We start from the raw sequence: 19,205 nt of genomic DNA, 5'->3' as shown, positions 1-19,205 counted from the left end.
TCGCTCACTCACCCACACGCTCACTCACCCACACGCTCACTCACCCACACGCTCACTCACCCACTCACTAACTCACTCACACACTCACTAACTCGCTCACACGCTCACTCACCCTCTCGTTCACTCAGCCACACGCTCACTCACCCACACGCTCACTCACCCACACGCTCGCTCACCCACACGCTCGCTCACCCACACGCTCGCTCACCCACACGCTCACTCACCCACATGCTCACTCACCTACACGCTCACTCACTAACTCACTCACACACTCACTAACTCACTCACCCACACGCTCGCTCACTCACCCACACGCTCACTCACTAACTCACTCACCCACACGCTCGCTCACTCACCCACACGCTCACTCACCCACACGCTCACTCACTAACTCACTCACCCACACGCTCACTCACCCACACACTCGCTCGCTCACTCACCCACACGCTCACTCACCCACACGCTCGCCCACCCACACGCTCACCCACACGCTCACTCACCCACACGCTCACTCACCCACACGCTCACTCACTAACTCACTCACCCACACGCTCGCTCACCCACCCACACGCTCGCTCACTCACTAACTCTCGCTAACGCTCGCTCACCCACACGCTCGCTCACCCACACGCTCACTCACCCACACGCTCACTCACTTACACGCTCGCTCACCCACACGCTCGCTCACCCACACGCTCACTAACTCACATGCTCACTAACTCACCCGCTCGCTCAGCCACACGCTCGCTCACCCACACGCTCACTCACCCACACGCTCACTCACCCACACGCTCACTCACCCACACGTTCACTCACCCACACGCTCACTCAGCCACACGCTCACTCACCCACACGCTCGCTCACCCACACGCTCGCTCACCCACACGCTCGCTCACCCACACGCTCGCTCACCCACACGCTCGCTCACCCACACGCTCGCCCACCCACACGCTCACCCACACGCTCGCTCACCCACACGCTCGCTCACCCACACGCTCACTAACTCACCCGCTCACTCAGCCACACGCTCACTCACCCACACGCTCGCTCACCCACACGCTCGCTCACCCACACGCTCACTCACTAACTCACTCACCCACACGCTCACCCACACGCTCACTCAGCCACACGCTCACTCACCCACACGCTCACCCACACGCTCACTCACCCACACGCTCGCCCACCCACACGCTCACCCACACGCTCGCTCACCCACACGCTCACTCACCCACACACTCACCCACACGCTCGCTCACCCACACGCTCACTCACCCACACGCTCACTCACTAACTCACTCACCCACACGCTCGCCCGCCCGCTCATAGCGTGTCCACCGTGAGGGTACCGGGGTGGCAGTGGAGGCCGCTGTAGACGCTGTAGAAGCAGCATCGTGAGCGGCTGTGCAGGCTCACGATGGCCGTGTAGCCGTAGAGGCCCTGCAAGGGGTCCACATCGCTGGGGACGGGCGGCGGCAGGGACGGGACCCACGCCCTGACACACACACGGAGACACGGAGACACACACGGAGACACGGAGACACACGGAGACACACAGAGACACAGACATGGAGACACAGAGACACAGAGAGACAGAGACACAGACACATAGACACGGAGACACAGAGACACACGGAGACACGCAGAGACACGGAGACACAGAGAAACACGGAGACACACAGAGACACACAGAGACACACACGGAGACACACAGAGACACACGGAGACACGGAGACACAGACACACGGAGACACACAAAGACACGGAGACACGCAGAGACACGGAGACACAGAGACACAGACACGGAGACACACGGAGACACACAGAGACACGGAGACACAGAGACACACACACGGAGACACAGAGACACAGAGACGCACAGAGACACACGGAGACACAGAGACACAGACACGGAGACACAGAGACACACACGGAGACACAGACATGGAGACACACAGAGACACACAGAGACACGCAGAGACACGGAGACACAGAGACAGACACAGACACACACACGGAGACACAGACAGACACGGAGACACAGAGATACAGACACAGAGATACACAGAGACACAGACACAGAGAGACAGAGACACAGAGAGACAGACAGAGACACACACACGGAGACACAGAGACACGCAGAGACACGGAGACACAGAGACAAAGAGACACAGAGACACAGACACGGAGACACGGAGACACAGAGACACACACGGAGACACAGACATGGAGACACACAGAGACACACAGAGACACGCAGAGACACGGAGACACAGAGACACAGACACAGAGACACACGGAGACACAGAGAGACACGGAGACACAGAGACACAGACACAGAGACACACAGAGACACGGAGACAGACACGGAGACACAGAGACACTGACACAGAGATACAGACACGGAGACACAGACACATAGACACGGAGACACACAAAGACACGGAGACACACAGAGACACGGAGACTCAGAGACACGGAGACACAGAGACACAGACACAGAGACACACAGAGACACAGACACAGAGAGACAGACAGAGACACAGAGAGACAGACAGAGACACAGACACATAGACACGGAGTCACACAAAGACACGGAGACTCAGAGACAGACACGGAGACACAGAGACACACAGAGACACAGAGACATGGACACAGAGACACAGACACACAAAGACACAGAGACAGACAGAGAAACACAGACACATAGACACATACGGAGACACACGGAGACACACAGAGACACAGAGACACACACAGAGACACACAGAGACACACGGAGACACACGGAGACACACACGGAGACACACACAGAGACACACACAGAGACACACAGAGACACAGAAACACACACGGAGACACACAGAGACACACAGAGACACACAGAGACACACAGAGACACACAGAGACCCAGAGACACACACAGAGACACACGGAGACACACAGAGACACACGGAGACACACAGAGACACAGAGACACACAGAGACACACAGAGATACACAGAGACACACAGAGACACACGGAGACACACGGAGACACACAGAGACACACAGAAACACACGGAGACACACACAGAGACACACGGAGACACACAGAGACACACGGAGACACACAGAGATACACACGGAGACACACGGAGACACACAGAGACACACGGAGACACACAGAGACACACAGAGACACACAGAGAGACACACAGAGACACACGGAGACACACGGAGACACACAGAGATACACACGGAGACACACAGAGACACACGGAGACACACGGAGACACACAGAGACACACAGAGACCCAGAGACACACACAGAGACACACGGAGACACACAGACACACAGAGACACACGGAGACACACAGAGACACACAGAGATACACACGGAGACACACGGAGACACACGGAGACACACAGAGACACACGGAGACACACGGAGCCACACGGAGACACACAGAGACACACAGAGACACACGGAGACACACAGAGACACACGGAGACACACAGAGACACACAGAGACACACAGAGACCCACAGAGACACACGGAGACACACGGAGACACACAGAGACACACAGAGACCCACAGAGACACACAGAGACACACAGAGACACACAGAGACACACGGAGACACACAGAGACACACAGACACACACAGAGACACACAGAGACACACAGAGACACAGAGACACACAGAGACACACAGAGACACACGGAGACACACAGAGACACACAGAGACAGAGAGACACACAGAGACACAGAGACACACAGAGACACACAGAGACACACAGAGAGACACAGAGACACACAGAGAGACACAGAGACACACAGAGACACACAGAGACACACAGAGACACACAGATACACACACAGAGACACACAGAGACACACAGAGACACAGAGACACACAGAGACACACAGAGACACACAGAGACACATGGAGACACACACAGAGACACACAGAGACACACAGAGACACACACAGAGACACAGAGACACACGGAGACACACGGAGACACACAGAGACACACAGAGACACACGGAGACACACGGAGACCCACAGAGACACAGAGACACACAGAGACACACAGAGACACACAGAGAAACACAGAGACACACAGAGACACACAGAGACACACAGAGACACAGAGACACACAGAGACACACAGAGACACACGGAGACACACACACAGACACACAGAGACACACAGAGAGAGACACAGAGACACACGGAGACACACGGAGACACACAGAGACACACAGAGACACACAGAGACACACGGAGACACACGGAGACCCACAGAGACACAGAGACACACAGAGACACACAGAGACACAGAGAGACACAGAGACACACAGAGACACACAGAAAGACACAGAGACACACAGAGACACACAGAGAGACACAGAGACACACAGAGAGACACAGAGACACATAGACACACAGAGACATACAGAGACACACAGAGACACACAGAGACACACAGAGAGACACAGAGACACACAGAGACACACAGAGACACAGAGAGACACACAGACACACACAGAGACACACACAGACCCACAGAGACCCACAGAGACACAGAGACACACAGAGTCCCACAGAGACACACAGAGACACACAGAGACACAGAGAGACACACAGACACACACAGAGACACACAGAGACACAGAGACACACAGAGACACACAGAGACACACAGAGACACACGGAGACACACAGAGACACACAGAGACACACAGAGACACACAGAGACACACAGAGACATAGAGACACACAGAGACACACAGAGACACAGAGAGACACAGAGACACACAGAGAGACACAGAGACACACAGAGACACACAGAGACACACAGAGACACACAGACACACAGAGACACACAGAGACACACGGAGACACACGGAGACACACGGAGACACACAGAGACACAGAGACACACAGAGACACACAGAGACACACAGAGACACACAGACACACAGAGACACACAGAGACACACAGAGACACACAGAGACACAGAGACACACAGAGACACACAGAGACAACCAGAGACACACAGACACACACAGACACACAGAGATACACAGAGACACACACAGAGACACAGAGACACACAGAGACACACAGAGACACACAGACACACACAGACACACAGAGATACACAGAGACACACACAGAGACACAGAGACACAGAGACACACAGAGACACACAGAGACACACAGACACACAGAGACACACAGAGACACACAGAGACACACAGACACACAGAGATACACAGAGACACACACAGAGACACAGAGACACAGAGACACACAGAGACACACAGAGACACACAGAGACACACAGACACACAGAGACACAGAGACACACAGAGACACACAGAGACACACAGAGACACACAGACACACACAGACACACAGAGATACACAGAGACACACACAGAGACACAGAGACACAGAGACACACAGAGACACAAAGAGACACACAGAGACACACAGACACACAGAGACACACAGAGACACAAAGAGACACACAGAGACACACAGACACACAGAGATACACACAGACACACAGAGATACACAGAGACACACAGAGACACACAGAGACACACAGAGACACACACAGAGACACACAGAGACACACAGAGACACACAGAGACACACAGAGACACAGAGACACACAGAGACACACAGAGACACACAGAGACACACAGAGACACACACAGACACACAGAGACACACAGAGACACACAGACACACAGAGACACACAGAGACACACAGAGACACACAGAGACACAGACACACACGGAGACACACGGAGACACACAGAGACACAGAGACACACAAAGACACACAGAGACACACAGAGAGACACACCGAGATACACAGAGACACACAGAGAGACACAGAGACACACAGAGACACACAGAGAGACACAGAGACACACAGAGACACACAGAGACACACAGAGACACACAGAGACACAGAGACACACAGAGAGACACAGAGACACACAGAGACACACAGAGACACACAGAGACACAGAGACACACAGAGACACACAGAGACACACAGAGAGACAGAGACACACAGAGACACACAGAGACACACAGACACACACAGAGACACACAAAGACACACAGAGACACACAGACACACACAGAGACACACAGAGACACACAGAGACACACAGAGACAGACAGAGACAGACAGAGACACACAGAGAGACACAGAGACACACAGAGACACACAGAGACACACAGAGACACACAGAGACCAACAGAGACCAACAGAGACCCACAGAGACACACAGAGACACACAGAGACACATAGAGACACACAGAGACACACAGAGACACACAGACACACACAGATACACAGAGACACACAGAGACACACAGAGACACAGAGACACACAGAGACACAGAGACACACAGAGACACACAGACACACAGAGACACACGGAGACACACAGAGACCCACAGAGACACACAGAGACACACAGAGACACACAGAGACACAGAGACACACAGAGACACAGAGACACACAGAGACACACAGAGACACACAGAGACACACAGAGACACACAGAGACAGACAGAGACACACAGAGACACACAGAGACACACAGAGACACAGAGAGACACACAGAGACACAGAGACACACAGAGACACACAGAGACACAGAGACACACAGAGACACACAGAGACACACAGGGACCCACAGAGACACACAGAGACATACAGAGACACATAGAGACACACAGAGACACAGAGACACACAGAGACACACAGAGACACACAGACACACAGAGACACACAGAGACACACAGGGACCCACAGAGACACACAGAGACACACAGAGACACACAGAGACACAGAGACACACAGAGACACACAGAGACACACAGACACACAGAGACACACAGAGACACACAGAGACACACAGAGACACAGAGACAGAAACACACAGAGACACACAGAGACACACAGAGACACACAGACACACAGAGACACACAGAGACACACAGACACAGAGACACACAGAGACACACAGAGACACAGAGACACACAGAGACACACAGAGACACAGAGACACACAGAGACACACAGAGACACACAGAGACACACGGAGACACACAGAGACACAGAGACACACACAGAGACACACAGAGACACACAGAGACACACGGAGACACACAGAGACACACAGAGACACACAGAGACAGACAGAGACACACAGAGACACACAGAGACACACAGAGACACAGAGAGACACAGAGACACACAGAGACACACAGAGACACACAGACACACAGAGACACACAGAGACACAGAGACAGAAACACACAGAGACACACAGAGACACACAGACACACACAGACACACAGAGACACACAGAGACACACAGAGACACAGAGACACACAGAGACACAGAGACACACAGAGACACACAGAGACACACAGATACACAGAGATACACAGAGACACACAGAGACACACAGAGACACACAGAGACAAAGAGACACAGAGACACACAGAGACACACAGAGACACACAGAGACACACAGAGACACACAGAGACACACAGAGACACACAGACACACAGAGACACACAGAGACACACAGAGACACACAGAGACACACAGAGACACAGAGACACACGGAGACACACGGAGACACACAGAGACACACAGAGACACACAGAGAGACACAGAGACACACAGAGACACACAGAGACACACAGAGAGACACAGAGACACACAGAGACACACAGAGACACACAGACACAGAGACACACAGAGACACACAGAGACACACAGAGACACACAGAGAGACACAGAGACACACAGACACACAGAGACACACAGAGACACACAGACACACACAGAGAGACACAGAGACACACAGAGACACACAGAGACACACAGAGACACAGAGACACAGAGACACACAGAGACACACAGAGAGACACAGAGACACACAGAGACACAGAGACACACAGAGACACACAGAGACACACAGAGACACACACAGACACACAGAGACACACAGAGACACACAGAGACACACAGAGAGACACAGAGACACACAGAGACACACAGAGACACACAGAGAGACACAGAGACACACAGAGACACACAGAGACACACAGACACAGAGACACACAGAGACACACAGAGACACACAGAGACACACAGAGAGACACAGAGACACACAGACACACAGAGACACACAGAGACACACAGACACACACAGAGAGACACAGAGACACACAGAGACACACAGAGACACAGAGACACAGAGACACACAGAGACACACAGAGAGACACAGAGACACACAGAGACACAGAGACACACAGAGACACACAGAGACACACAGAGACACACACAGACACACAGAGACACACAGAGACACACAGAGAGACACAGAGACACACAGAGACACACAGAGACACATAGAGAGACACAGAGACACACAGAGACACACAGAGACACACAGAGACACACAGAGACACAGCGACACACAGAGACACACAGAGAGACACACAGAGACACACAGAGACACACAGAGACACACAGAGACACACACAGAGACACAGAGACACACAGAGACACACAGAGACACAGAGACACACAGAGACACACAGAGACACACAGAGACACAGAGACACACGGAGACACACAGAGTCACACAGAGACACACAGAGACACACAGAGACACACAGACACACAGAGACACACAGAGACACACAGAGACACACAGAGACACACAGAGACACACAGACACACACAGACACACAGACGCACACAGAGACACACAGAGACACACAGAGAGACACAGAGACACACAGAGACACAGAGACACACAGAGACACACAGAGACACACACAGAGACACACAGAGACACACAGAGACACACAGACACACACAGAGACACACAGAGACACACAGAGACACACAGAGACACACAGAGACACACAGAGACACAAAGACACACAGAGACACACAGACACACACAGAGACACACAGAGACACACAGAGACACACAGAGACACACAGAGACACAGAGACACACAGAGACACACAGAGACGCACAGAGACACACAGAGACACACAGAGACACACAGAGACACAGAGACACACAGAGACACACAGGGACCCACAGAGACACACAGAGACACAGAGACACACAGAGACACACAGGGACCCACAGAGACACACAGAGACATACAGAGACACACAGAGACACACAGAGACACAGAGACACACAGAGACACACAGAGACACACAGAGACACACAGAGACACAGAGACACACAGAGACACACAGAGACACACAGAGACACACAGAGACACACAGAGACACAGAGACACAGAGACACACAGAGACACACAGAGACACACAGAGACACACAGAGACACAGAGACACACAGAGACACAGAGACACACAGAGACACACACAGACACACAGAGACACACAGAGACACACAGAGACACACAGAGACACACAGACACACAGAGACACACAGAGACCCACAGAGACACAGAGACACACAGAGACATACAGAGACACACAGAGACACACAGACACACAGAGAGACACACAGAGACACACAGAGACACACAGAGACACACAGAGACACACAGAGACACACAGACACACACAGACACACAGAGACACACAGAGACACACAGAGACACACAGACACACACAGAGACACACAGAGACACACAGAGACACACAGACACACACAGAGACACACAGAGACACACAGACACACACAGAGACACACAGAGACACACAGACACACACAGAGACACACAGAGACACACAGACACACACAGACACACAGAGACACACAGACACACACAGAGACACACAGAGACACACAGACACACACAGAGACACACAGAGACAGAGGCTCGCCCACCTGGAGGTGGTGCCAGAGGTACAGCGCTGCAGCAGCGTCTGCAGCGGCGCGTTCCACTCCACAAAGGCGACGTCGCCCCCCTCCTACGGGCAACAACAACACAACAACAACAACACATCAACAACAACACAACAACACATCAACAACAACACAACAACAACAACACAACAACATCAATAACAACAACACATCAACAACAACACAACAACAACACAACAACACAACAACAACAACACAACAACATCAATAACAACAACACATCAACAACAACACAACAACAACACAACAACACAACAACAACACAACAACAACAACACATCAACAACACATCAACAACAACAACACAACAACAACACAACAACAACACAACATCAACAACACATCAACAACACAACAACACAACAACATCAACAACACAACAACATCAACAACACATCAACAACACAACAACAACACAACAACACAACAACACATCAACAACAACACAACAACAACAACAACACAACAACATCAATAACAACAACACATCAACAACAACACAACAACAACACAACAACATCAACAACAACACAACAACAACACAACAACAACAACACAACAACACCACAACAACAACACATCAACAACACATCAACAACAACACAACAACGACACATCAACAATAACACCACATCAACAACACAACAACACATCAACAACACAACAACACATCAACAACACAACAACAACACAACAACACAACAACAACACAACAACAACACAACAACACATCAACAACACCACAACAACAACACATCAACAACACAACAACATCAACAACAACACAACAACACAACAACACAACAACAACACAACAACACAACAACATCAATAACAACAACACATCAACAACAACACAACAACAACACAACAACATCAACAACAACACAACAACAACACAACAACAACACAACAACAACAACACAACAACACCACAACAACAACACATCAACAACACATCAACAACAACACAACAACGACACATCAACAATAACACCACATCAACAACACAACAACACATCAACAACACAACAACACATCAACAACACAACAACACATCAACAACACAACAACAACACAACAACAACACAACAACATCAACAACACAACACAACAACACCACAACAACAACACATCAACAACACAACAACAACACAACAACATCAACACAACACAACAACACATCAACAACAACACAACAACACAACACCAACAACACAACAACAACACATCAACAACACAACACCAACAACACAACAACATCAACAACAACACGGAGACAAAGGTCCCCCATCCAGGCCGAGAGTGCCGCTCTCGGCAAGCGGCCATGAGATGTTGACTACCTCGCCTGGTACGCGGGAGGTCTATGTGGTGTCTGTGTCTCTCTCATCATCATCACGGTGGCTAGGAGATGTTGACTACCTCGCCTGGTCTACAGGAGGTCTATGTGGAGTCTGTGTCTCTCTCTCATCATCACGGTGGCTAGGAGATGTTGACTACCTCGCCCGGTCTACAGGAGGTCTATGTGGAGTCTGTGTCTCTCTCATCATCATCATCACGGTGGCTAGGAGATGTTGACTACCTCGCCAGGTCTACAGGAGGTCTATATGGAGTCTGTCTCTCTCTCATCATCATCACGGTGGCCAGGAGATGTTGACTACCTCGCCTGGTCTACAGGAGGTCTATGTGGAGTCTGTGTCTCTCTCATCATCATCATCACGGTGGCTAGGAGATGTTGACTACCTCGCCTGGTCTACAGGAGGTCTATGTGGAGTCTGTCTCTCTCTCATCATCATCACGGTGGCTAGGAGATGTTGACTACCTCGCCTGGTCTACAGGAGGTCTATGTGGAGTCTGTGTCTCTCTCTCTCATCATCATCACGGTGGCTAGGAGATGTTGACTACCTCGCCTGGTACGCGGGAGGTCTATGTGGAGTCTGTGTCTCTCTCATCATCATCATCATCACGGTGGCTAGGAGATGTTGACTACCTCGCCTGGTACACAGGAGGTCTATGTGGAGTCTGTGTCTCTCTCATCATCATCATCATCACGGTGGCTATGAGATGTTGACTACCTCGCCTGGTACGCGGGAGGTCTATGTGGAGTCTGTCTCTCTCTCATCATCATCACGGTGGCTATGAGATGTTGACTACCTCGCCTGGTACGCGGGAGGTCTATGTGGAGTCTGCATCTATCTCTCATCATCATCATCACGGTGGCTAGGAGATGTTGACTACCTCGCCTGGTACGCGGGAGGTCTATGTGGAGTCTGCATCTCTCTCTCATCATCATCATCACGGTGGCTAGGAGATGTTGACCACCTCGCCTGGTCTACAGGAGGTCTATGTGGAGTCTGTGTCTCTCTCTCATCATCACGGTGGCTAGGAGATGTTGACTACCTCGCCTGGTATACAGGAGGTCTATGTGGAGTCTGTGTCTCTCTCATCATCATCACAGTGGCTATGAGATGTTGACCACCTCGCCTGGTCTACAGGAGGTCTATGTGGAGTCTGTGTCTCTCTCTCATCATCACGGTGGCTATGAGATGTTGACCACCTCGCCTGGTCTACAGGAGGTCTATGTGGAGTCTGTCTCTCATCATCATCATCATCACGGTGGCTATGAGATGTTGACCACCTCGCCTGGTCTACAGGAGGTCTATGTGGAGTCTGTCTCTCTCTCATCATCATCATCACGGTGGCTATGAGATGTTGACTACCTCGCCTGGTACGCGGGAGGTCTATGTGGTGTCTGTGTCTCTCTCATCATCATCATCATCACGGTGGCTATGAGATGTTGACTACCTCGCCTGGTACGCGGGAGGTCTATGTGGTGTCTGTGTCTCTCTCTCATCATCATCATCACGGTGGCTAGGAGATGTTGACTACCTCGCCTGGTCTACAGGAGGTCTATGTGGAGTCTGTCTCTCTCTCATCATCATCACGGTGGCTAGGAGATGTTGACTACCTCGCCTGGTCTACAGGAGGTCTATGTGGAGTCTGTGTCTCTCATCGTCATCATCATCATCATCATGGTGGCTATGAGATGTTGACTACCTCGCCAGGTCTACAGGAGGTCTATGTGGAGTCTGTGTCTCTCTCTCATCATCATCATCACGGTGGCTATGATATGTTCACTACCTCGCCTGGTCTACAGGAGGTCTATGTGGAGTCTGCGTCTCTCTCTCATCATCATCATCATCATCACGGTGGCTATGAGATGTTGACTACCTCGCCCGGTCTACAGGAGGTCTATGTGGAGTCTGTGTCTCTCTCTCATCATCATCATCACGGTGGCTAGGAGATGTTGACTACCTCGCCTGGTACGCGGGAGGTCTATGTGGAGTCTGTGTCTCTCTCTCATCATCATCATCACAGTGGCTAAGAGATGTTGACTACCTCGCCTGGTCTACAGGAGGTCTATGTGGAGTCTGCGTCTCTCTCTCATCATCATCATCATCATCACGGTGGCTATGAGATGTTGACTACCTCGCCCGGTCTACAGGAGGTCTATGTGGAGTCTGTGTCTCTCTCTCATCATCATCATCACGGTGGCTAGGAGATGTTGACTACCTCGCCTGGTACGCGGGAGGTCTATGTGGAGTCTGTGTCTCTCTCTCATCATCATCATCACAGTGGCTAAGAGATGTTGACTACCTCGCCTGGTCTACAGGAGGTCTATGTGGAGTCTGTGTCTCTCTCTCATCATCATCATCATCACGGTGGCTATGAGATGTTGACTACCTCGCCCGGTCTACAGGAGGTCTATGTGGAGTCTGTGTCTCTCTCTCATCATCATCATCACGGTGGCTATGAGATGTTGACTACCTCGCCCGGTCTACAGGAGGTCTATGTGGAGTCTGTGTCTCTCTCTCATCATCATCATCACAGTGGCTAAGAGATGTTGACTACCTCGCCTGGTCTACAGGAGGTCTATGTGGAGTCTGTGTCTCTCTCTCATCATCATCATCACGGTGGCTAGGAGATGTTGACCACCTCGCCTGGTCTACAGCAGATCGTGGATTCAATCCCGCCCCTTTCGACGCCTGCTGCTGCTGCTGTAGATGTGGAGTGTGCGTGTCATCATCATCATCACGGTGGCCAGGAGATGTTGACTACCACGCCTGGTACGCAGGAGGTCGTGGGTTCAATTCCGACCCCTCCAGAGAGACACAGAGAGACACAGAGAGAGACACAGACAGACACAGAGACACAGACAGACACAGAGAGACACAGACAGACACAGAGACACAGACAGACACAGAGAGACACAGACAGACACAGAGAGAGACAGAGACAGACACAGAGAGAGACAGAGACAGACACAGAGAGACACAGAGACACACAGAGAGACAGAGACACAGAGAGAGACACAGACAGACACAGAGAGACACAGAGAGGGACACAGACAGACACAGAGAGACACAGAGACACAGAGAGAGACAGAGACACAGAGAGAGACACAGACAGACAGACACAGAGAGACACAGAGAGACACAGAGAGAGACACAGACAGACACAGAGAGACACAGAGACAGAGAGACACACAGAGACACAGAGAGACAGAGAGACACAGAGAGAGACACAGACAGACACACAGAGACAGAGACACACAGAGACAGAGAGACACACAGAGTGAGACAGAGAGACACAGAGACACACAGAGACACACGGAGACACACAGAGTGAGACAGAGAGACACACACAGAGTGAGACAGAGAGACACACAGAGACAGAGAGACACCGAGACACAGAGTGAGACAGAGAGACACACAGAGACACAGAGACACACAGAGACAGAGAGACACACAGAGACACACACACAAAGAGACACACACAGAGAGACACACACACAGAGACACACACAGAGACACACAGAGACACACACAGAGACACACACACATAGACACACACAGAGACACACACAGAGACACACAGAGTGAGACAGAGAGACCTCCCCACACCTTCCACACGCCCACGAGGAGCCCAGCGTGCAGGGCGTGAGACAGAGACACACAGAGACACACAGAGACACACAGAGACAGAGACACACAGAGACACACAGAGACACACACAGAGACACACAGAGACACACAGAGACACACAGAGACAGAGACACACAGAGACACACAGAGACACACAGAGACAGAGACACACAGAGACACACAGAGACACACACAGAGACACACAGAGACACACAGAGACACACACAGACACAGAGACACACAGAGACACACACAGAGACACACACACACAGACACACACACAGAGACACAGAGACAGACACAGAGACACACAGAGACACACACAGACACACACACACAGACACACACACAGAGACACACACAGAGAGACCTCCCACACCTTCCACACGCCCACGATGAGCCCAGCGTGCAGGGCGTGAGACAGAGACACACAGAGAGACAAAGACAAACACAGAGACAGAGACACACAGAGACACACAGAGAGACAAAGACACACACAGAGACACACAGAGACACACAGAGACACACAGACACACACAGAGACACACACAGAGACACACAGAGACACACAGAGACAGAGACACAAACAGAGACACACACAGAGACACACAGAGACACACACACACAGAGACACACAGAGACACACACAGAGACACACAGAGACACACAGAGACACACAGAGACACATAGAGATACACAGAGACCCATAGAGACACAGAGACACACAGACACACAGACACACACAGAGACACACACAGACACACACAGAGACACACAGAGAGACCTCCCCACACCTTCCACACACCCACGAGGAGCCCAGTGTGAAGGGCGTGCAGGGCCAGGCTGGCGCTCGCCAGCGGCAGGGCGTGAGACAGAGACACACAGAGACACACACACACACAGAGACACACAAAGACACACACAGAGACACACACACAGAGACACACAGAGACACACAGAGACACACAGAGACACACACATAGACACACACAGAGACACACACAGAGACAGAGACACACACACACAGATACACACACAGACACACACACACAGATACACACAGAGACACACACAGAGACACACAGAGAGACCTCCCCACACCTTCCACACACCCACGAGGAGCCCAGTGTGAAGGGCGTGCAGGGCCAGGCTGGCGCTCGCCAGCGGCAGGGCGTGAGACAGAGACACACAGAGACACACACACACACAGAGACACACAAAGACACACACAGAGACACACACACAGAGACACACAGAGACACACAGAGACACACAGAGACACACACATAGACACACACAGAGACACACACACACAGAGACACACACAGAGACACACAGAGACACACAGAGACACACAGAGACACACAGAGACACACACAGACACACAGAGACACACAGAGAGACACACCTTCCACACGCCCACGAGGAGCCCAGCGTGCAGGGCGTGCAGGGCCAGGCTGGTGCTCGCCAGCGGCAGGGCGCCGTGAGGCCCCGGCACAGCGGACAGCGCCGCCTTGAGGGGCCAGTCTCCCAGCAGCGAGCGGTGGCACAGGCTGGCAGGGCACAAGCGTGGGGGAGGGTGGTGGGTGAGTAGGTGGGTGGGTAGGTGGGTGAGTGGGTGGGTGAGTGGGTGGGTGAGTGGGTGGGTGGGTAGGTGAGTGGGTGGGTGGGTGAGTAGGTGGGTGGGTGGGTAGGTGGGTGAGTGGGTGGGTGAGTGGGTGGATGGGTGAGTAGGTGGGTGAGTAGGTGAGTGGGTGAGTGGGTGGGTGGGTGAGTGGGTGGATGGGTGAGTAGGTGGGTGAGTAGGTGAGTGGGTGGCTGGGTGGGTGGGTGCGTAGGTGGGTGAGTGGCTGGGTGGGTGGGTGAGTGGCTGGGTGGGTGGGTGAGTGGCTGGGTGGGTGAGTAAGTGGGTGGGTGAGTAGGTGGGTGAGTGGCTGGGTGGGTGAGTGGGTGGCTGGGTGGGTGAGTAGGTGGGTGGGTGAGTAGGTGAGTGAGTGGCTGGGTGGGTGGCTAGCTAGGTGAGTGGGCAAATGTGCAGGCGAGTGGGCAGGCGAGTGGACGTGTGTGTGGGCGAGCGTGTGAACGAGCGTGTGGGCGAGCGTGTGAACGAGTGAGCGAGCGTGTGAACGAGCGTGTGAGTGAGCGTGTGAACGAGCGTGTGGGCGAGTGTGTGGGCGAGTGTGTGGGCGAGTCAACGAGCGTGTGAACGAGCGAGTGGACGTGTGAACGAGCGAGTGAGTGAGCCAGTCAACGAGTGTGTGAGCAAGCGTGTGGGCGAGTGTGTGGGCGAGCGTGTGGGCGAGCGTGTGGGCGAGCGTGTGGGCGAGTGTGTGGGCGAGCGTGTGGGCGAGCGTGTGGGCGAGCATGTGGGCGAGTCAACGAGCGTATGAGCGAGCGAGTGGACGTGTGAACGAACGAGCGTGTGAGCGTGTGAACGAGTGAACGAGCGTGTGAGCGAGCGTGTGGGTGAGCGTGTGGGCGAGTCAATGAGCGTGTGAACGAGTGAACGAGCGTGTGGGTGAGCGTGTGAGCGAGCGAGTGAACGAGCGAGTGAATGAGTGAACGAGTGTGTGGGCGAGCGTGTGGGCGAGCGTGTGGGTGAGCGTGTGAGCGAGTCAATGAGCGTGTGGGCGAGTGTGTGAGCGTGTGAACGAGCGTGTGGGTGAGCGTGTGAACGAGCGTGCGAGCGAGTGAACGAGTGAACGAGCGTGTGGGCGAGTGTGTGAACGAGTCAACGAGCGTGTGGGTGAGCGTGTGAGCGAGCGAGTGAGCGAGTGAACGAGTGAACGAGCGTGTGGGCGAGCGTGTGGGCGAGCGTGTGAGCGAGCGTGTGGGCGAGCGTGTGAGCGAGCGTGTGGGTGAGCGTGTGGGTGAGCGTGTGGGCGAGCGTGTGGGCGAGCGTGTGAACGAGTGAACGAGTGAACGAGTGTGTGGGCGAGCGTGTGAGCGAGCGAGCGAATGAGCGAGTGAACGAGCGTGTGGGCGAGCATGTGAGCGAGCGAGCGAACGAGCGAGTGAACGAGCGTGTGGGTGAGCGTGTGAGCGAGCGTGTGGGCGAGCGTGTGAACGAGTGAACGAGTGAACGAGTGAACGAGTGTGTGGGCGAGCGTGTGAGCGAGCGAGCGAACGAGCGAGTGAACGAGCGTGCGGGCGCCTGTGCGTGGCGTGGCGCCGGCTACTCACGGCCCCTCGGGCAGCGCGGGAACGAGGGCGTAGAGACGCAGGCGCGAGGGGCTGGCAGGCCAGCGGTGAGCGGCGAAGCGCACCGAGGCACCGCACTCACGCAGGCGCCAGGCGCCATCGCCACCGCTGGCACCGGCACCGGCACCACCGGCGCCGGCCTCAACCTCCACCTCATGGGAGCGGCCCCCGGGGAGGTCCAGCTGCAGGCACCAGCGGATTCGTAGGGAGCTGAGGGTGGTGGTGGTGGGTGGTGGTGGTGGTGGTGGTGGGGCAAAGCGGTGTAGGGGGGTGGGGTGGGTGGGGTGGGTGGGGTGAGTGGGGTGGGGTGGGGTGGGGTGGGTGGGGTGGGGTGGGTGGGGTGAGTGGGGTGGGGTGGGGTGGGGTGGGTGAAGTGGGGTGGGGTGAGTGGAGTGGGGTGGGGTGGGTGGGGTGGGGTGGGTGGGGTGAGTGGGGTGGGGTGGGGTGGGTGAAGTGGGGTGGGGTGAGTGGAGTGGGGTGGGGTGGGTGGGGTGGGGTGGGTGGGGTGGGGTGGGTGGGGTGAGTGGGGTGGGGTGGGTGGGGTGGGGTGGGTGGGGTGGGGTGGGTGGGGTGAGTGGGGTGGGTGGGGTGGGGTGGGTGGGGTGAGTGGGGTGGGTGGGGTGGGGTGGGTGGGGTGAGTGGGGTGGGTGGGGTGGGTGGGGTGGGTGGGGTGGGTGGGGTGGGGTGGGTGGGGTGAGTGGGGTGGGTGGGGTGGGGTGGGTGGGGTGGGGTGGGTGGGTGGGGTGAGTGGGGTGGGTGGGGTGAGGTGGGGTGAGTGGGGTGGGTGGGGTGGGGTGAGTGGGGTGGGTGGGGTGGGGTGAGTGGGGTGGGTGGGGTGGGGTGAGTGGGGTGGGGTGGGGTGAGTGGGGTGAGTGGGGTGAGTGGGGTGGGGTGAGTGGGTGGGGTGAGTGGGGTGGGGTGAGTGGGGTGAGGTGGGGTGAGGTGGGGTGGGTGGTGTGGGTGGGGTGGGTGGGGTGAGGTGGGGTGAGTGGGGTGGGTGGGGTGAGTGGGGTGGGTGGCCATAATTAAGCAGGAGTTATGTTAAGTTG

General features: G+C 53.9%; 1 protein-coding gene across 1 annotated transcript in view; it reads right to left on the bottom strand.

The window, feature by feature from the left end:
* The window catches only part of FBXO15 (F-box protein 15), a 45,511-nt gene that overhangs the window by 7,044 nt on the left and 19,262 nt on the right, over window positions 1–19,205 (bottom strand). The window contains exons 5-8 of the mRNA XM_076055120.1: window positions 18,139–18,366; window positions 16,364–16,508; window positions 9,932–10,014; window positions 1,347–1,492 (exon numbers count right to left, since the gene is read on the bottom strand). Coding sequence (XP_075911235.1) covers window positions 1,347–1,492; window positions 9,932–10,014; window positions 16,364–16,508; window positions 18,139–18,366 — 602 coding nt within the window. The remainder of the gene's footprint in view (window positions 1–1,346; window positions 1,493–9,931; window positions 10,015–16,363; window positions 16,509–18,138; window positions 18,367–19,205) is intronic.

This window comes from Petromyzon marinus, chromosome 69 (genome assembly GCF_048934315.1).
Source record: "Petromyzon marinus isolate PM22_M1 ecotype Great Lakes invasive population chromosome 69, UKy_Petmar_22M1.pri1.0, whole genome shotgun sequence".
Lineage (NCBI taxonomy): Eukaryota > Metazoa > Chordata > Hyperoartia > Petromyzontiformes > Petromyzontidae > Petromyzon > Petromyzon marinus.
This window is presented reverse-complemented; position numbering and strand designations above follow the sequence as displayed.